This window comes from Hemicordylus capensis, chromosome 4 (assembly GCF_027244095.1).
Source record: "Hemicordylus capensis ecotype Gifberg chromosome 4, rHemCap1.1.pri, whole genome shotgun sequence".
Taxonomy (NCBI): Eukaryota; Metazoa; Chordata; class Lepidosauria; order Squamata; family Cordylidae; genus Hemicordylus; species Hemicordylus capensis.
The window spans coordinates 33,850,096-33,869,402 of NC_069660.1; the positions used below are offsets into that span (position 1 = coordinate 33,850,096).

General features: G+C 45.0%; 1 protein-coding gene and 1 long non-coding RNA gene across 3 annotated transcripts in view; one reads left to right on the forward strand and one right to left on the reverse strand.

The window, feature by feature from the left end:
• GDAP1L1 (ganglioside induced differentiation associated protein 1 like 1) overlaps positions 1-19,307 on the forward strand; it is a 77,760-nt gene that overhangs the window by 27,170 nt on the left and 31,283 nt on the right. For both annotated transcript variants that reach the window (XM_053244661.1, XM_053244662.1), the window contains one exon: positions 3,424-3,616. In XM_053244661.1, the coding sequence (XP_053100636.1) occupies positions 3,424-3,616 (193 nt within the window). The remainder of the gene's footprint in view (positions 1-3,423; positions 3,617-19,307) is intronic.
• On the reverse strand, positions 1,992-11,186 carry LOC128322764 (uncharacterized). Its single transcript, XR_008305952.1, has 3 exons — positions 11,142-11,186; positions 10,700-10,892; positions 1,992-2,175 (listed from the first exon to the last, which is right to left on the reverse strand). It is a non-coding gene; the product is annotated as an uncharacterized LOC128322764 (long non-coding RNA).

A 19,307-nucleotide genomic window follows, 5' to 3' on the forward strand; every position in this document is an offset into this window, starting at 1 on the left:
GCACATGGTACCACAGCACTCTGGAGTACCTCCAAGCCAAGGCAGTGGCGGGGGGGCGGGGGGCGGGCAAGGCTGAACATTTGGATATACACATCTATATGTGCAGAGTTGAGGGCACCCCTCTATACACTTGGAGGGAGCAGCAGCATCCTTGGCAAACTTAAAAATACAAACACTGTCCAAGCATCAAGGGGAATCAATGCCCTGCTGCCCAACCAGACAGCATACCCAACACCTTTGAAAGGGTGCATTGATGGGCAGCCGCACTAGATCAGGTTTGTTATTCATGAATGAGTTCCTTGTGCATGTGCCCCCTCCCCTTCCCCAGATGGAAGCTGTCAAAACATTTTGTATGGTAATTCCAAGTAAAGGTCCTGCATGCCGGGCAATGCATCAAGGTGTGCCTTGCAGGCTTCTCAAGAAATCCAATCAAATGGACAGAGACAGACACTGGATTTGTGGGGCTATGTGTTGTCTTTTTCTTTATGTGACTGGACAACAAGAAGGTTTCCATGGCCAGGGTTTCTGTGGGTTTATGCATGGGGTTGGCACATTGGTGTTTCTGCCAAGCAACATGGTATCACTCCCCTGGCATGGGTGCCCTTTGCAGGGAAGTAACCAAGTTGCTCAGTTTCTGGTGTTACCAGGGTGTCATGTATTTGTGCACATATCTCTGCTCTGCAGTCCTGCATTGCTTGAGCCCTTTCTTGCTATGCCCATCTTGTTATCCCATTCTTTTTGTTCAGATGGACAAGGAGTTCCCATAAGGCACAGGGGAAAGCAGGCTTTCTCCAATGTGGTTCTCTCCCTTTAAATCAGGCCTGCTCAACTTTGGCCCCCCAGCTGTTTTTGCACTACAACTCCCATAATTCCCAGACACAGCAGCCAATCACCAGGGATTATGGGAGTTATAGGCCAACATCTGCAAGAGGGCCAAGGATGAGCAGCCCTGTTTTAAATGGATGAATGCTAGGGATGTGGCCAGGGGTGTAACTATAATAGGGCAAGGGGAGACAGTTGTCTGGGTGCCCACTGCCTTGGGGGGCCCCCCAGAGGCAAGTCACATGACTGACTCCCCCGGCTGTGCACCTGCCCGGGCTTCCTTCAGTTGTATTCATACTTTGAAATTGATGTGAGTGTTAAGACCTGGAGCTACCAGAACAGCATGTCTTTCTCTAGTTCCATTAAATGACTTGCATCGTCCACGATTTACAAAACCTTTAAAAAAATAATTTAGGATGATGTTCTATTGTGGCACATAGTTTATAAATTTTACTATGCTTTTTGTTACCACTATGCAGCCTCATTTAAGATTTCTTTACTTCATGAGCTGAGCTTCAGTGCAGGGTGGGCATTTTAAAATCTTGTCTCTGGGCCCACTCCAACCTTGCTACACCCCTGGACGTGGCATTCCTGTTCCCAGTCAATGGCAGGAAGAATGCAGACATGATGGAGGGTGTGGCAACAGCTCAGAGGGGTGGCCAGTGAGAAGTACAGCTGGCATTAAGCCTGATGCATTTCTGGGATGCTCTGAGCTGCCCTCTCTATGGTTTCAGGAGGAGCCACAGCATAAAACCCAGGTTACAGCCGTGGTGGGATTTGGACCAAATAATGGCCTTTTGGAACTAGAGGTTTCAGCAGAGAAACTCACTACAAACCAAAGGTTCAAATTCAGGTTTGGGGTCAAAAACCAACCCACATTTGGGTGACAAAACCACCGTTTCATAGATTTGGATGACCACAAACTTGAATCGACCACAAACTCAAACTTCTGGCATGTTTGCCTCTGGTCTGGCATTATATCCGAAGGAGGCCAGTGACTTACATTACAAAGTTGCCAATAAAGATTGCAAAACTCTTTCTAAATAAGAAGCATCATTAAAAAGAATTTTAAAAATAGATATCAACATAAATATATAAATAAATAATAAACATAAAAATAAAATATACATTATAAAAAGCAGCTGTATTACAAAATGATTGGGGTACAAATGAGTTAAGAATTTTTTTACACATAAAATAAAAATTTTTTTTACTTTAAATGTAGAAAATATTTTATTCATATAACATGCTATAGCAATACATAATAGGATCTTTATATGGACGGCCATATGGACTAGAGCAGTGGTTTCCAAACATCTTTTCTCATAACCCAGTTGAAAGCAATCACTCACCCTGAAACCCAAAAGAATAATTAATTCTCATAAGAGTTTTCATAAAATCACAGTAGGACAAAGCATGCTATTGAAACTACTTAGCATTTAACTGACATATTAGACAAAGACATAAAATGGTTTGAACACGATGTAAGATATGATCAGGTTGAATTTCACTTATCTAATGTTATGGGTCATAGAAAATTTAATTTGCAAGGGACTTAGTGCCTAATGTTCCGTGATCCAGTATTGGGTACTTTGAAAAGCACTGGACTAGAGGATTCTCAGGATTCTCAGCACTGGAACAGTAGGAGGTGTTTCTTTGACATATGTTAATTGCCTACATCACATTGTCATTTACTACTTATTTGTGAATGCCTGGAAGGTCTAGTAATGTGCAAAGCAGTCACTGAGATAAGTGTTTGTAGACCAACACTGTATAGTGCCTGAGCACAAAGCACCACTGAAATAATGGAGACAAGTTTGTCATGACTAACTTGAGGTCCATTCGTTTCAATCGTACTTAGTTATGATGACTAACTTAAGACTCTTCCAGACGACAATAAACAGCACTTTGAAAAGCGCTTGCAAAGTTATGTTACGTTGTTTTAAACTGTTTCATGTTGTCTTAGTTTCTGATCATTTTGCTGGTTTTGATTATGTCTCTGTTTTGTTTGTTGTGAACCTCCCAGTGCAGACAAATGGCAGTACAGAAATATAATTAATTAATTAATAATTAGTTGAAAGCTTACTCAGCATCCTCATACTCTCACACCTGTGTCTAGAGCAATCTCACAGGCAGTCACACAGTCAGCAAGGACTTGTAATTTCCACAGTTACAACGGCTGGCCAGCTCTTCTTTTCTATGATTAACCCACCACTTTTCATACTACTTTTCTGATAAATAGGGAAAAGTGAAGGTTAATCACTGAAAGCAAGAGCTGGCTAGCAGGTGGTACTGTGCTCATGGAGAGTCCTGCTGGCGGTATGACCTGCATGTGAGATTGCTCTGGAGAAAAGAACAGGAGTCTGTGAGAGCTGTGTGTGAAGCTCTCATTTTCAAGAGCTGGCCAGCAGGTGGCGCTGTGGAAATTGTGAAAGATCCTGCAGTCTGAAGCTCTTGCCTTCAACTGACTCGCAAGCTTATTTCACAGTGCTGTTTATTGCTGTTTATTTATCTAGAAGAGCCCTTAGTCTGGATCTTGCCCTGTATTTCAAAGCCTACTGAGCAGCACTGAGTCATCTCTGCTTTCATTTCTCCTTCCAGGTCCGCCTGGTCATTGCAGAAAAGGGGTTACCATGTGAGGAGCGGGATGTTAGCATGCCACTCACTGAGCACAAAGAGCCCTGGTTTATGCGGCTCAATCTTGGGGAAGAGGTACCTGTGATCATCCATGGAGACAACATCATCAGTGACTACGATCAGATCATTGATTATATGGAGAAGAACTTCACAGGAGGTAACACTGGACGTTCTGAACCAATGACAAATGGGTTCTAGTGTGGCCTCTCCCAAGCTAGAGTCTATGTTCACCTACATATGCAGATCGATGAGGAGCTAAGGCTTCAATCTTATCCTGTGTACATATACCTGAGAGTATAAGCCCCATTGGACACAGTGAGGCTCACTTCTGAGTCAACGTACCAAATATTGGCTTGTGGTGCAGACGTGAAAGGAAGCTTTTTCATAAAGCTTTCAGTGGATTAAGTAATTGTTGGTCAATTAACAATTTGCCTTTTCAACCGATCAATTAATTGATTAAATTTAAATGAATGTGCATATGGCTTCCTGTGATGCTGAAGGCAGAGAGAGAGCAAGACAGCTTGCAATTTAATAAAAACTCATTCGAAGGAAAGGTCATATTCTTTTTTCATTCTCTCTTATAACAACACACAAGAAGTGAAATGTTTGAAAAGAAAAGTGCCATTAGCATTGTCCTGAAACCTTTGGGAGGATTGAAACTGGAGATATCAGAGACTGAACCAGGGGCATTCTGGGTGCTCTACCCATAGGAAGAACACCCTTAGGAGGCTGCCTTATACTGAATCCATCTAGCTCAATATTGTCTACAGTGGTCCCTCGACTTACGAACTACTCGACAACCGAATTTTTCGACTTACGAAAGGAAAAAGTGGCCGCACGCTTATGAATTTTTCGACATCCGAACGGAAAACCGTTGGCAGTTTTAGATGCGGTTTCCTCGACTTACGAATTTTAGATGCGGTTTCCTCGACTTACGAATTTTGATAATGTGGTCGTTGCCCCATGGCGAGCAATGCTCCGCAGGAGTTTGCAGAGTTTGCGGAGTTTGCATTTTGCATGCCTTTAAAGTGCACTTGATAAAGAGTTTTGCACATAAAACTGGGTGTCTGGGTCTTTTTCCTAGGCTCCGGAACGAATTAATCCGTTTCCAATGCATTCCTATGGGAAACCGCTTTTCGACTTACGAACTTTTTGACCTACAAATGTGCATTCGGAACGGATTAACTTCGTAAGTCAAGGGACCACTGTACATTGACTAGCAACAGTTCGGCGAGGTTTCAGGCAGGAGTCTTGCTCAGTCCTACCTGGAGATGCCAGGGAGTGAACCTGAAACCTTCTGCTTGCAAGTATAAATATGCTCTTCCACTGAGCCATGGCCCATTCCCTAAGGCAGGGCTGCACAACTTGGATCCTCCAGCTGTTTTGGGAATACAACTCCCATCATCCCCAATCACAATAGCCAAATAATCAGGAATTATGGGAGTTCTAGTCCAACATTGCAGGAGGGTGAAGTTGTGTAGTCCTGCCCTATTTTAAGGTTCTCACATGTAGTTGCCCATACAAATGCAAACCAAGGTAGACCCTGCTTAGCAAAGGGAACAAGTCATGCGTGCTACAGCAGGACCAGCTCTCCTCCTTCATGAGTGCACCCATAATAACACCCTTTTAGTGCCCTTGAGCTAGAGCTCCTCCCTAATATGTGAAGTGGGCCTGGAGGAGGCACATTATATATGATGGAACAGGAGGGGCAAGGTTCTAACTGCTTCCCAAAGAGAAGTTTTACAAATGCAGTTTTACTTTGCCGTCTCATTTTTCACTTTGACACAAGAGCCATTTCGGAAGGGCGGTTTAAAAATTGAATAAATAAAATAAATAAAATAAATAAATAAGAGCTGTTGAACATGGGAGCAGTCTTCTCTAGGTTAATATTTTCATTATGACTTCTCCCCTTCACCCCTGTATTTTCTTTTCTAATTCTAAAGCCTTTGATTTCAGAACTATCAGGCTCAGAGACTTCAAAGGCTTAGGAGGGATATTTCAATTTTTTTTCCCTTCCAGTTGGTGTCACAGATCCTGTAATCCAGGCAAGCAAAAGCTCTAAGGATGGCCTTAAAATAACACACACCCCCAAAGGGTGAGGGAGCCTTGACAGCTCCACAGCATTCACATTTGCTCAAGCTCTGTGCATCTGAAAGTGCTTGTCCCACCTCCACCCATTGCTGCATTCAGCAAATATTAACAGGGCAAGGAAGTATTGCAAGCAGAATTTGAGACCTCGGATTAGCTGATTGTGGTGCTGCTCTTTGCTGAGTTCTCCAGAAAGCAGCTGATGCTCTAATTCTAAGCATGCTTAACGGGAAGTCAGGGTGAAATCAGACACAACATTTACAGAGCTGTGGGATCAACTTGAAGGCAGTTCATTGGGCCCAGTCTGAATTTACCTTTCCCCTTCAGTATCCAGTTGTGAAAACAAACAAAAAGTGGTTCCCCAAATTTTCAGCAGAAGCTCTGTGCACAGTACTGATTGACTGGTGCCCGTAAGGTCAGCAAGAAACCTTCAGCTTTCCGATCTCCAGAGCAGTTTTGCACTTTTTAAAAAAATTTCCTATTTTATTGGTAATGCTACAGATAAACAGAAAAATGCATGGATCACCTTAAAAACAAAAAAGAGCCGCAGCACATCTGAAACAGGACGGGTGGGGCAAGACTGAAAGGCGAGCAAGTGTTTGATTTGCTGGTATGCATAAGAGCTGGTCTTCTGGTAGCAAGCATGACTTGTCCCCTTTACCAAGCAGGGTCTGCCCTGGTTGTATATAAATGGGATATTACATGTATGAGCACTGTAAGATATTCCCCTTATTGGATGGAACCGCTCTGGGAAGAGCATCTGCATGTTTGCATGGGGAAGGTTCCAAGATCACTCCCTGGCATCTCCAAGATAGGGCTGAGAGAGACTCCTGCCTGCAGCCTTGGAGAAGCCACTGCCAGTCTGTGTAGACAATACAGATATAGATAGACCAATGGTCTGACTCAGTATATGGCTGCTTCTTATGTTCCTATGTTCCACGTCTGGCAATTAAGTTGTGAAGCCAGGAGCAAACTGGGCCCATTCCAGAGCTGAAGAACCTGCTCTCTTTTTATAGCTTTTTTGGTGTGTCTTCACCTACTGTCAGCTATATTGGACAGCAGCGATATAGGAAGATGCTGAAAGGCATCATCACATACTGTGTGGGAGAAGGTAATGGTAAACCCCTCCTACCAAAGAAAACCACATGGTTCTGTGGTCGCCAGGAGTCAACATTGACTTGATGGCACAACTTTACCTTTACCTTTACTGTCTCATTGAATTCCCTGGGACATACTTCCAAGTAAATATGTTTAGATTGCTTCTGCTCTTTATGCAATGATAAGAACATAAGAACAATGATGTATGCACTAGGAGAGGCTACCCATGTGTTGACCTTCTTACAGGTGAGATGCACAAGTTTGATTTCTTAATGTTACAGAAAAAGGATGAAAGCAGGAGGCACAGTTTGCTCATGCTTCCTGTTTCAGTGATTTTGGAATGTGTTGAGTGTCTATGTGGAATGAATGCTCATTGCTAGCACAGAAACTAGAGCACTGATTTTCAGCAACCAGCTCCAAGCTTAGAACATACTTGTCACTTTAAAACATATAATGAAATGAAATATGACATGCTCATCACTTAGGAGGAGATACTGGTCTCCTCTCTGGAGGAGAGCTTGTCTTGTGGTAGCAAGCATAAATTGTCTCCTTTGCTAAGCCGGGTCTACCCTGCTTTGTATTTGAATGGGAGACTGCATGTGTGAGCACAGGAACATATTCTCAGGGTATGGAGCCACTCTGGGAAGAGCAGAAGGTTCCAAGTTCCCTCCCTGGAATCTCCAAGATAGGGCTGAGAGAGACTCCTGCCAGCAACCCTGGAGAAGCCACTGCCAGTCTGTGTAGACAATCCTGAGCTAGATGGACCAATGGTCTGACTTGGTAGAAGACAGCTTCCTATGTTCCGTAATAAAATAGAATAAAAGCAATGTATTGATCTGGTTACACAGACTAGTCAGATCACACTCCAGAACTTCCCAGTTTAAGAACTGTGCCATGTTTTTGTTGATCTAAATCAGTGATTCTCAAACTTGGGTCCTCAGGTGTTATTGGACTTCAACTACCATAATCCTCAAGCAAAGGCCACTGAGGCTGGGGATTATGGGAGTTGAAGTCCAATAACACCTGAGGACCCAAGTTTGAGAATCCCTGATCTAAATCAATAGCAACACCCGAGGTTGTGGCTATTGCTGCTGACCAGCTGTTGACCGCCGCTCAGTCTGATCTGATGTCAGGTTCACTGGTATTGCAAGCGGTAAGAGGGTCAGAGCTCCGACATCAGGAGGGAGCAAACCCCTAGTCATGTGGGAGCAAAGGCAAATGGTGTTGTGCAAGGCAGGCCAAGAGGTCAGGCTGCAGTTAATGAGCAGATGGGCCAGAGGCAAGCAGCCCGGTTGAAGTCAGGGCAGGGGGCTATGGAGACAGAGTGTGAAGAAGGGTGGCAAGCAAGGGTACAATCTGTCAGGTTCTTCTCACTAGAAAACACATCACTCAGTCTAAAAGGCAGGGACTGGGGTTTTAAAGAGCCAGGGTCATATCCCCGGCCTCAGGAAGAATCCAGGACTTTGACAATACCAGATCTGTACAATTTGCGAACTGCCAAGCTGCATGCAACCCACTAAACTTGACTGGTAGCTTACTAGTGGGGAGGGTTGTGGGTCATACAACCACACAGAATTAGATGGATGCAAATTAGGCACCCCTCAATTGCCTCCAATATTCTACTACAGGAAAACCTCAGGGTTCCATTCTCAGCTAGAAGTGTGGGTACTGAAACTGCGAATACCAAGTCATTGGGGCAATGGAAATCTGGGGGTTGGGTTCCTAAGGGAAGGGAAATGGTCCAAAAATGGTTAAAGACCATGGTAAAAAGCCAAATAAAGTGCCCTACCATGCTCCGTGGGTCCCCAGAAGTCCAGCAATCTCCCCGCCGAGCAAAGAATCATTCAAAAATTGGCCAAAAATCACAGGGTTTTTTTGCCGTATTTTTTGGGAAATGAGCCATAAAATGGCTCCCAATCTCAAAATAGTGACTGGAAATGAGCTCCTGATCAGTGGATATGTGGGTTTAGCCCTCTTTTTGCCATTTTATTTCTAGCGAATTCCGAGGTCAGGTGCCAATTACCTGACCGCGGATATGCGAAACCACAGATGCTGGACCTGTGATTAACGAGGTCCTTCTGTATTATGCATCATGGCTGTAAGCATTTCATTCAATGCTATTTTACAGAGATCAAAAGCCAGTGGCTGACATACTACGCAAAGTTACCCACGTGGTAGAATGTTTACATTTGTGCAGGATGTCAGCCAGTGTGATCTACTGGCTAAAATGGACTAGGGAAACACGAGTCCAAATTTTTGATTAGCCATGAAGCTCACTGGGTGGTCTTAGGTCAATCACTGTCTCTCTCAGCTGAACCCACCTCACAGGGTTGTTGTGACAATAAAAAGGGATGTGTCACCTGATCCTGACTTTTTATTTTTGCAAAAACTATACCTTACTTGGCTTTATGAGCTCCTTTTGGAGCATCAGTCACTTTCTCTGTATTAGATAATGGAAAAGCCTAGACGTGAAACACTTCCCTTATACGGAATCTGGGACCTTCTGCATGCAAAGCATGTGAACTTCCACTGAGCAACAGCCTCATCCAGACTGCCTCTCCAATTGGAACTTGCCTCCCAGAGCAAGGTGCAGCCACAGAGGCCCGATCTAGATTGGGACTGTGGCAGAGGGGGACGTTTAAAGCATCCCCTCTTTCCCAGGTCACCTCCCCGCAACAGCTGCTATTTAATTGGGGGAGGGGGTAGAGAACAAGCACACTGGTCCAAACTATGCATTTAACATAGCATATTGTTTGGTAAAGTGTGCCGTCAAGTTGACTCCTGGCACCCACAGAACCCTGTGGTTGTCTTTGGTAGAATACAGGAGGAATTTACCATTGCCATCTCCTGCGCAGTGTGAGATGATGTCATTTCTTATATTGCTGCTGCCAGATATAGATGTTTCAGTCTGGGAATCATACCAGCAGGGATTCGAACCAGCAACCTCTGGCTTGCTAGTCAAGTCATTTCCCCGCTGTGCTGTTAGGTGGCTACCAAGGATTAACTGCTAGAGACTCTGGGAATGGGGCTGTAGCTCAGTAGTAAAGCACCTGCTTTGCATGCAGAAGGTTCTAGGTCAAATCCCTGGCATCTCCAGGTAGGGCTGGGAAAGACTCTTGACCCTTGCCTGAAAACTTGGAGAGCCACTAGAAAATGCAGACCATACTGAGCTAGATCAACGTTTTTGGAGTCATGGACCGGTACATCCTTTGTCCACAGTTTCCAGGACCAGCAGCTAGTAAAGGGGTTGCCCCCCCTCGCTCCCACCTCCAGGCACCCCCCCAAAAGAATTTCAAATGCTTCGTCATTGGAAGCTCTCCAGAGCTCATTTCTAGGCAGGCAGTCCTCGCTGCTGGGATAACACTCATTAAGCTTCCTCGAAATGAACGTTATCCCAGCAGTGAGGGCTGCCTGCCTAGAAATGAGCTCCGGAGAGCTCCCAGCAGTGGTGGCCCTCATCGGCTCGAAATTGTTTGGTGGGGGGATTAATTCCTCATGGACCGGCGGTTGAGAAACACTGAGCTAGATGACCAATGATCTGACTCAATATAAAGCAGCTTCCTATGTTCCTATAAGCCCTGAAGAACTACCCTCGCAACAAAGACACCCAATTTTAACATGCCTGAAAGTGGGGGGAAATAGAGGCAAAATAAGCAGAGTGAATGATCAGGGTCAGGTACCAGGAAATAAGGAGCATATCTCTTAAACAGAGGCAAGCAGAGTATTAAGACAGTGTCATCCACTTTAGAAACCTGTGTATTGATAGGAGAGTGATCCTTAAAATGTTGCATGAAGTGATATGACCTAATCTGTTATTGACTCTGCAGTCTTACTGTTTGGTCTTTTAAAAGACTCAGTGAAACCACAAGACAGGGACTTAATCAGCAATGTATTAACAACAGCAAGTATAATTCTGGCAAAGAACATAAAGATTATATATCTACTGACTCATACAGATTAGCTGAGAGCATTGTAGGGCATCTTGGACATGCACAAGCTAGTATATTTAATTCACAGTCAAGAAGGAAAGATACCAAAAAACACATTGAAATACCAAATGGGTTCCAGTTTTTTCCTGTAGTGGTATGCTTGCCAATTCGTTTACTGGCCCTGTATCTGTGTCCTTAAAGAGATGTACGAGAAGAAGCACAAACTGAGGTGATGCTTTTCGCAGCAGACTCTCCTGGTAATCGTGCTTACTGAATTTCTGTTTGGCAAGGATGTAGGGCTGTTAGAGGCAGGATATCCTGTCACAAACAAAAAAGTTTGTAATATTTTTTTGGGGGGGGTGACAAATGTATTTGAAACCAGGGGTGGATCTACCATTGAGCAGCTGTGTTCAGTGCATACGAGCTGCCAGGCCCCCCATTGGGGGGAGCTGAGGCAGGCCCCACCATTCACTGCCTCAGCCCCCCCGCACCCCACCATCCACCACCTCACCCCCCCATTTGCAACCTCAGCCTCCCCCCCCCCATTCACTGCTTCTGGTCCCCCACCTGCCCTGTCATTTGCTGCCAGCCTCCACTGGTCTCAGATTCGGTTTAATGAGTCATGACATGACATCAGCACCCAGCGTCTGTTCATACCAGGCAGTGATGTCATTATACCGTGCCCAGGCTGCAGAGACAAGTGGCGAATAACAGAGTGAATGGGGGGCGGGAGCTGAGGTGCTGGTGACAAGTGGGTGAGTGGAGGCCAGCTGGTGGGCGGGGAACTGCAGTAGCAGTGACAGCGGTCCTCCCAAAAATTTGGACACAGGCCACCACCAATGTAGTTACACCACTGATTAAAACCTGCCTCATGAAACAAATTTGAGAACCTCTGTAATTTAAAAAAAAATCGCGTTTTCTCTGGAAAAATCGTCATGAGGGGGCTTTAAAGATCAGCATCAGCACTTTGAACTGTACTTGGAAACAGACTAGGAGCCATTAAAATTCATTGAACATGGCGAGATATCTTTCCAGAGCCTGGTCCCTGTTAGTAATCTAGTAGCTCTCTTTTGAACTAACTTCAGTTTCCTGGTGGTCTTCAGAGGCACCCCAAGTTAAAATCATCCTATTTTCTGAAACTTTCAATTTAATAGCATGGCTGTTATGCTCCTTTACGATCTGTTGGTTGTATTTTCGCTGCTGTTTTATTCTTGTTTCAGTCTCTGTTATTTATTTTTCATTTCATTTCATTTCATATTTTACTGTAAGCTGTCTTGTGTATTTTTTTTATAAATAGGCACGATAGAAGTCTTTTAAGTAAAAGAAATCAGAATAAATATATTTTACACTCTGAAATAAACCTGCTGGCTGATGCCTCACTTCTTTCTATTCTATGATAAATGGTAGTGATTTCTTGACTGTGGGTAAATATAAATATGTTTTGATATCCAGGTCAAATATGTTTTGATATCCAGGTTACATTAAGCCTGAATTTCAAGATCACAAAATCTGGAAAAGAAATCTGACTTTTGAGGGTGTATTCAGATTTTGTAGCTCTATGGGTATTTCATTTTATAACTATATTTTTATTTCACTCATAATTCAGTCTTTTGAAGTGTCTGTATTGATTACAGGATTCATGACTGGTCATTTGAGTGGTATTTTTAAAACTTGTTCCAGCAAAAATTAATTTTAGTCTAGGTCTCCCATGTTCAAATTAAACATGGCATTCTCTGGCTGTCATCCCAGACCTCAAGAGTTCCATTCCAGTAGCTCATTACTTGCAAGCTCTTGCTTCTCATATCTGGACATACAGGGGGACGGGCCAAGGGCAGATCCAGCAGGAAATTACAGGAGGTAATTTCAACAGGCAACAGGATTCTTTTCCCCATAAGATCCCCCGCCCCCAATATATGAAAATATTGGGACTTGGATTTTATCTCTCTTGCAAATGCACTATGCCTGGGGGTCTCAAACTCAAATCCAGTGGTGGGCCGGATTAGATTCTGATGCCCCTCTGGGGAGCCACACACACATAGCCTTGCGCCCATCTCACACCACCTTCTTTCTCCTTTCACCACCTCCTCTCTGCTCTTTCTCTTATTCCTTTTCTTCTACCTCCTCTTGCCTTGCCACTTAAATTAGCTGAATTCACTATTTTGTGTTGGGAATTCTCTCTGGTAAGAGAAACCCTTTTTCATTATAGCAGAGTGCACAGAGGCACAACACAGCGGAATTTAGTTAGGCGTGCGTGTATGCTGATAGTAAAGTAACTTGGAGCCAGTTCATAGTTTCTAATCAATATAAGTAGTATTTATTAGAGAACTCCATTCTAGATAGGAAAGTGAGGAGATAGAATCTCTAATCTATCTATCTAGCTGGATGCAGATGGATTCTGCATCTCTGCACACATGGTGCAGGGGAGAGGAGCTTGCATGTTGCAAGGCAGAAGGAAGGGAAGAAGAAGGGAGAGAGGAAGTGACAAGGAAGGAAGGAAGTCCCTGAGAGTAGCAATCCACATTCCAAAGGGATAGTGTCAGAGCAGTAGAGAAGGGATGACCAATGTCTTGACGTTTTAGCCCTCTGACTTACTAGTCTGTCCTCCTATGTCACTGAGACAAGAGACAGCGCATAGTCCTTCACTTCCAACACCCCCTCTCGATGTCTCGTGACTCAGTTCACAAGATTCATTTTCTCTCTCAGCCTTTCAAAGCAGGGTCTTGGTAGTGAGTATATCTGCAAGCATTTCATTTGTTGGGCAGTAGATCAGCTTGATTAATCCATCCTTTTGCAGATTTCTTACTACATGGTACTTCACATCAATATGCTTGGTACACCTCTTTACATCTTCTTGTTTGAAGAGTTGAATGCAGCTTTGGTTGTCTTCATACACTGGTTTGGGCTGTAGTACATCTATACCTAGATCTTTCAGTAGTCGACACAGCCCTGTGCAGTAGATCTTTCAATAGTCGACACAGCCCTGTGTATCTCGTGACAGCCCTGTGCAGCAGATACATATTCTGCTTCAGTGGTTGATGATGCTGTTATGTCTTGCTTTGTGCTTGACCAGCTTATGGCTCCATCTCCATAGAAAATTATTTGACTGCTGGTGGATTTCCTTTCTGTTAGGTCTCCACCCCAGTCTGCATCTACGTATGCTTCTAGTTTTGGTTGACTGTTAGCTGGTAGCTTGAGCTTAAAGTGAGCAGTACCCTTTAGGTACTTAACAAGTCTCTTAATCGCATTCCAGTCCTTGACTGTTGGTGATGCAGTCTTTCTGCAAAGTAAGCCAACCGCTGTACTAATATCTGGCCTAGTGACTATACTAATGTATAGAAGTTTACCCAATGTTTCACGATATCTATGGTTGTCAGATAGTGGCTCAGTTTGATCTTCTTGCTTTATGTAGTTCACTTCCATTGGAGTTGGTGTAGGATTCACATCTTCCAGTCTGAGCAGGTTTATCAGGTCTTTCATTTTCTGTTCTTGGTTGATGAGGAAACTTCCATCTTTCTCTCTTTGTACTTGAATGCCCGAGTAGTGTGCAGTGTTGCCAAGTCACTTGACTTCCACATTTCTGTTTAGATGATGCATTATTTCCTTGCTGTCATCTGGATTCTCATAGGCAAGAATCAAATCATCAACATACGCCAAAATGTAAGTCCATTTGCCATCTCTGTGTTTCATGTACAGGCAGGGATCAGCTTCACTTCTTTTGAAGTATGCTTGAAGCAGCATATCATTTAGTTTTGTGTTCCATGCTCGCAAAGTTTTGCGTTCCATGCCCGGCAGCCTGTTTTAAACCATAAATGCTCTTTTACAGTTTGGACACAAGGTCCTCTTTGCCTTTCTCTAAGAAACCTGGTGGTTGTTGCATGTAAATGTCCTCTTCTAGTTCGCCATGCAAGAATGCAGTTTTCATGTCTAGGTGTTCAACATGCATTCCTTTGCTAGCAGCAATACTTAACAGAGTCCTTACTGTGGTGTGTTTGACTACTGGTGCAAATGTTTCATCATAAACTTCTCCATATTTCTGTGAATATCCTTTTGCTACTAATCTGGCTTTGTAGCGCTGAATCTCACCATCAGCATTTGAAAACCCATTTGCAGCCTATAACTTTCCTCCCTTGAAGTAACTTAGTAAGAGTCCAGGTTTTGTTTTTCTGTAGAGCCTCAAGCTCTTCAATTGCAGCTTGTTTCCACTTCTGGGCTTCTGGTTGTGGTAGCTGGGATATTTCCTCCCATGATGAGAGTTCTGGTTGTTCCGCCATTCTTGCGAAGTAGGACAGTCTCGGGGCTGGAACACCTCTGGTTGAGCGCCTCACCTCACCCTCTGTTGTCCATTCCATTATCTCAGGTGTGTCTAGTGGATCTCTGGGGGTCTGTGTTGAGTGTGGTTAGATCTGGATCTGCTGTCTCCTTCTCCTCCTCAATTCCACGGAGATCAGGAAGCATAATCCAGTCATCAAGGTGTTTGGTCTGGTTGCTTGCTTCGGTGTAGGCCCCCTCTGAAGATGTAGCTCTTTCATTCTCATCAAAATACACCGATCTGCTTATGGTTATCTTGTTGGTGTTAGGATCCAGAATTCTGTAGCCTTTGAATTGTGCTGAGTAGCCTACAAAAATCCCTTTTGTGGCCCTAGCCCCTAATTTAGTCCTTTTTCATTTGGGATGTATGAGTAAGCCGTGCTTCCAAATACACGCAAATGTGTCATGGATGGCTTATGACCATGCCAAGGTTCATATGATGTTGTTCCTACAGGCTTTGTGTGCATTCTGTTTTGTATGTATGTAGCAGTCATGATGCCTTCTCCCCAGAGTTTCTGTGGGAGGTGTGCATCAGCAAGCATGTATCTTACCATGTCCAGTAGAGTTCTGTTATCTGACACTTCATTCTGTGATGGGTTGTAAGCTACTGTGGTTTGATGCATGATTCCATGTTCTCTAAGGAACTGCTGTGTGCCACTGGACATATACTCTCCTCCATTGTCTGTGCGCAGGACCTTTGGCTTCTGCTCAAATTTGTTGCTTGCCATGACCACATAATCCTGGCGTTTCTCAAGCATCTGTGATTTCTCCTTTAGTAGAAAGACAACCGTATATCTTACCTAATAATCAATGAATGTTAGAAAGTATCTGAAATTACTTATGGTTGCTGGTAGTGGGCCAGATATATCGCTGTGGATCAGCTCCAGGGGTCTTCTGGTCTTCCTTTCACTCTGCTTAGGAAATGGCTTGTTAACTGCTTTGGACTCAAGACAACAAACACAGTTAGTCACAATGTCACATGGTACAAAATCAATGCCATCAACTAATCCCCTTTCCTTCATGTTCTGGATTGACTCATAGTTCCTGTGTCCTAGGCGTCTATGCCACAGTTGCAAGCAGTTTTCATGTGAGCATGACTGAGCAAGGTTCACTTCATTGGGCTGGTATGCTTCAGGTTTGGACCAGGCTGGTCTTTCTCTGTCTGTCTTTGACACAGGTTGCTCCTGCACACTGTACAGGCCTTTGCATTTAGAGCCTACAAGGTAAACTTCTCCATTCTGGGTAACAACACATTGTCCATTTCTAATATACAGTTCACAGCCTTGTTTCTCTAGCTTGGATATTGAAAGCAAGGAGCTTGAGAAGTCAGGGATATACAAAACATCCTTCACAAAAAATTGTTTAATTGATCCACCTGGTAACTTGCAATACAAAATTCCTTCACCTTTCTTTGCTTTAATTATAGTATTATTGCCCAAATGAACAATCTCTTCAGGAATATGAAACAGTTCAGTATAGAAATCTAAGTGATTTGAAATATAGACCATGGAACCAGTGTCCAGAATAAATTTTTCATCACCTTGCATCAAGGAAACACTGAAATTCTTATTTGAATCTCTTTCTGTAAAGTCAGCTTTCCTTGTCTGATTCTTGGAACAGTTCACCACCTTGTGGCCAAATTGGTTACACAGAAAACATCTAAAGGCATTAGTCCCAGTTGGCCTCATTCCAGGAGTAGTCTCCCTGCTTGCAGTCATGTAACCTCTCTCTTGATCTCCTGATCGTGAGAACCCCGGTGGTTCTCACGATCAGGAAAAATCGGGCTAGGCTTTCCTAGCCCAATTTTCCCCGATCGTGAGAACAGCCCCAGGGTGTGACGTCTCTCACATGTACACACATGGTTCATAGGGCCGGGATGGGGAAGAAACACAGTAGCTTGACCAAGGGGAACAAACAAAACAAACACACAAACACACACAAACAAAACAAACAGCAAACAAAACAAACAGCAAAGGGATGGTTTTTACAAAATGTTGGACTTTCCTTCTTGGAGGAGCCCAGCAGCCAGCTTCTTCGGATCTGTAGTTTCATACAAATTCCAAGCAGGGGAGAAGCACAAGACTCCAGCAGAACCAATAGGGCTGAGAGAGGGCAGAATAGAAGTTAAGCCTTTTTTGACTCACTACTACTGCCAATCTCCATGAGACTCAACACAAATTCTCAGGGGGTGCACCTGCACCCTAGCACACACACCCCATACTGAGAAGGGCTATAGCTCAGTGGTAGAGTACATGCTTTACATACAGAGGGTCCCAGCTTCAATCCCTGGCATCCCAAGGCAGGTCTGGGGATGATCTCTGTCTGAAACTTGGAGAGCCACTACTAGCCAGTGAGGCTGTTCACACATCCAAAAACTGGGTAGGACAAGCATCCTACCCAGGTTTGAGAGCTGTGCATACTTCCAATTTTTGGTTGTGTGGAAGCAAGCAAGTAGGTAGGAGGAGGCAGAAGTGACTGTATGGAAGTCATGAGCTGGGTAAGACAAATACCCAGCATTTGACCAAGGCAGAGGACAAGTGGTCCTACCTCACTCCTGTCTCCCACACAATCATTTCTCCCTCCTCCTCAGGGGCGCACCTAGGCAATTTTGGCACCTCCTCCTGGTATGAGGCCCCCCAAAACCTACTTTGGGGGGGAGGCTTTCTGCCATGCTGAACCTCCATGGTTTTTTTTAATTTCAGCCACCACACAGCTGAGGGGTGGCTGCTGGGGATGAGCCCAGCAGTCCTCCTCCCCCCACGCCCAGCGGTGGTGGCTCGAGCGACACTGGGCCTGTCCATTCGGCCCAACATCTCTTTCTAACTGCAAGGCACGCAAGACACTGGGCTGAATGGAGGGGCTTAGCATCTTTCTGGCCACCACTGCTGGGGGCAGGGAGGACTGCTGTGCTCAACCCCCGGCAGCCACCCCTTGGCAGCCACCCCTTGGCAGCCACCCCTTGGCCATGCAGCGACTGAAATTAAAAATATGGAGGTTCGGCGTGGTGGGGCAGGTGCAGGGTTGCTGCTGGAGCCCCCCCCCCCGGGCATTTGGAGGCCCCCCCGACATTGGTGGCCACGGACTCAGGCCCCAAGGTCCAGGGGTTAGAGCTCCTCTGCTCCTCCTTAGTTGTTTGCTTCCACACAACCAAAAATTTGGGAGAGCACACAGCTCCCATACCTCTCTGAGAAGAAGAGGTCATGTGTACGACCTCTCTGAGTCAGAGCACTGGTCCATCCAGCTTAGTATTGTCTGCACTGAGGCTGTTCACACAACCAAGAAAAGAGTAGGGCAAGTTTTTTACCCCCTTTTTGGCTATGTGAACAACCTCAGTGCAGCCAATACTGAGCTGGATGGACCAATGCTCTGACTCAGAGAGGTCGTACACATGACCTCCTCTTCTCAGAGCCGGGGAAGGCTGGGCGGAAGGCATGATCACTCCTGCCTTCCCCCACATAAGCAATGATGCTGCCCCACTCACCGTGCCGCAGACCCAGATGAGTGCTGCTGCAAGCAGCGTTGTGTTCTGCTCATGGTGGCAAGCAGCATGGTGTTCTGGACTCCGTAACCCAGAATTTGGCTTTTAAAAAGCCAAATCTGGCAACAATCTGGAGCCTGGGGAAATGCAGCCTGGCCTCCAGAAATCCCACAATGCACTGCACAAGGAGTGCAATGCACTGGGGGATTTCCCCATGTGCTGGGCACTGTAGGCACAAATAACCAGGGTGTGCGCCTAGAGCCAGGCACACACAACTGGGGACTGAGGTAAGAGGGCATATGCATCACTCCTGCCCTCTTACCTCAGTAAAAGCCTCAGGAGGGGGAACTCTGGGCTACCCAGAAGGACAGCGTGGTGATCAGACTCGATCCAGAGCGTCACACTAGTAGCCTACAAGTAGTAGGGCTACTCGTGTGAACAGCCTTTCTATAAGGCAGCTTTATATGACATGCATTATCCTATTTATTTAGTACTTTTTAGTACCTATTTAGTACTTTTTCACACAACGCATAATCAACATGGAATTCTCTGCCACGAGATGTGGTGACAGCCAACAACCTGGATGGCTTTAAGAGGGGTTTGGATAACTTCATGGAGGAGAGGTCTATTGACAGCTACTAGTCGGAGGGCTGTAGGCCACCTCCAGCCTCAGGGGCGGGGGCCTCTGGGGGGTACCAGTTGGGGGGAATAACAGCAGGAGAGAGGGCATGCCCTCAACCTGCCTGTGGCTTCCAGCAGCATCTGGTGGGCCACTGTGCGAAACAGGATGCTGGACTAGATGGGCCTTGGGCCTGATCCAGCAGGGCTGTTCTTATGTTCTATTGCAAAGGGATAGTTTGCATGGAAACTCTACATAGTTTCTAGTATTACAGTTTTGTCCTGCTTCTGGTTTTGTCCAAACCATCACTGCTAGATTCTCTACAAAG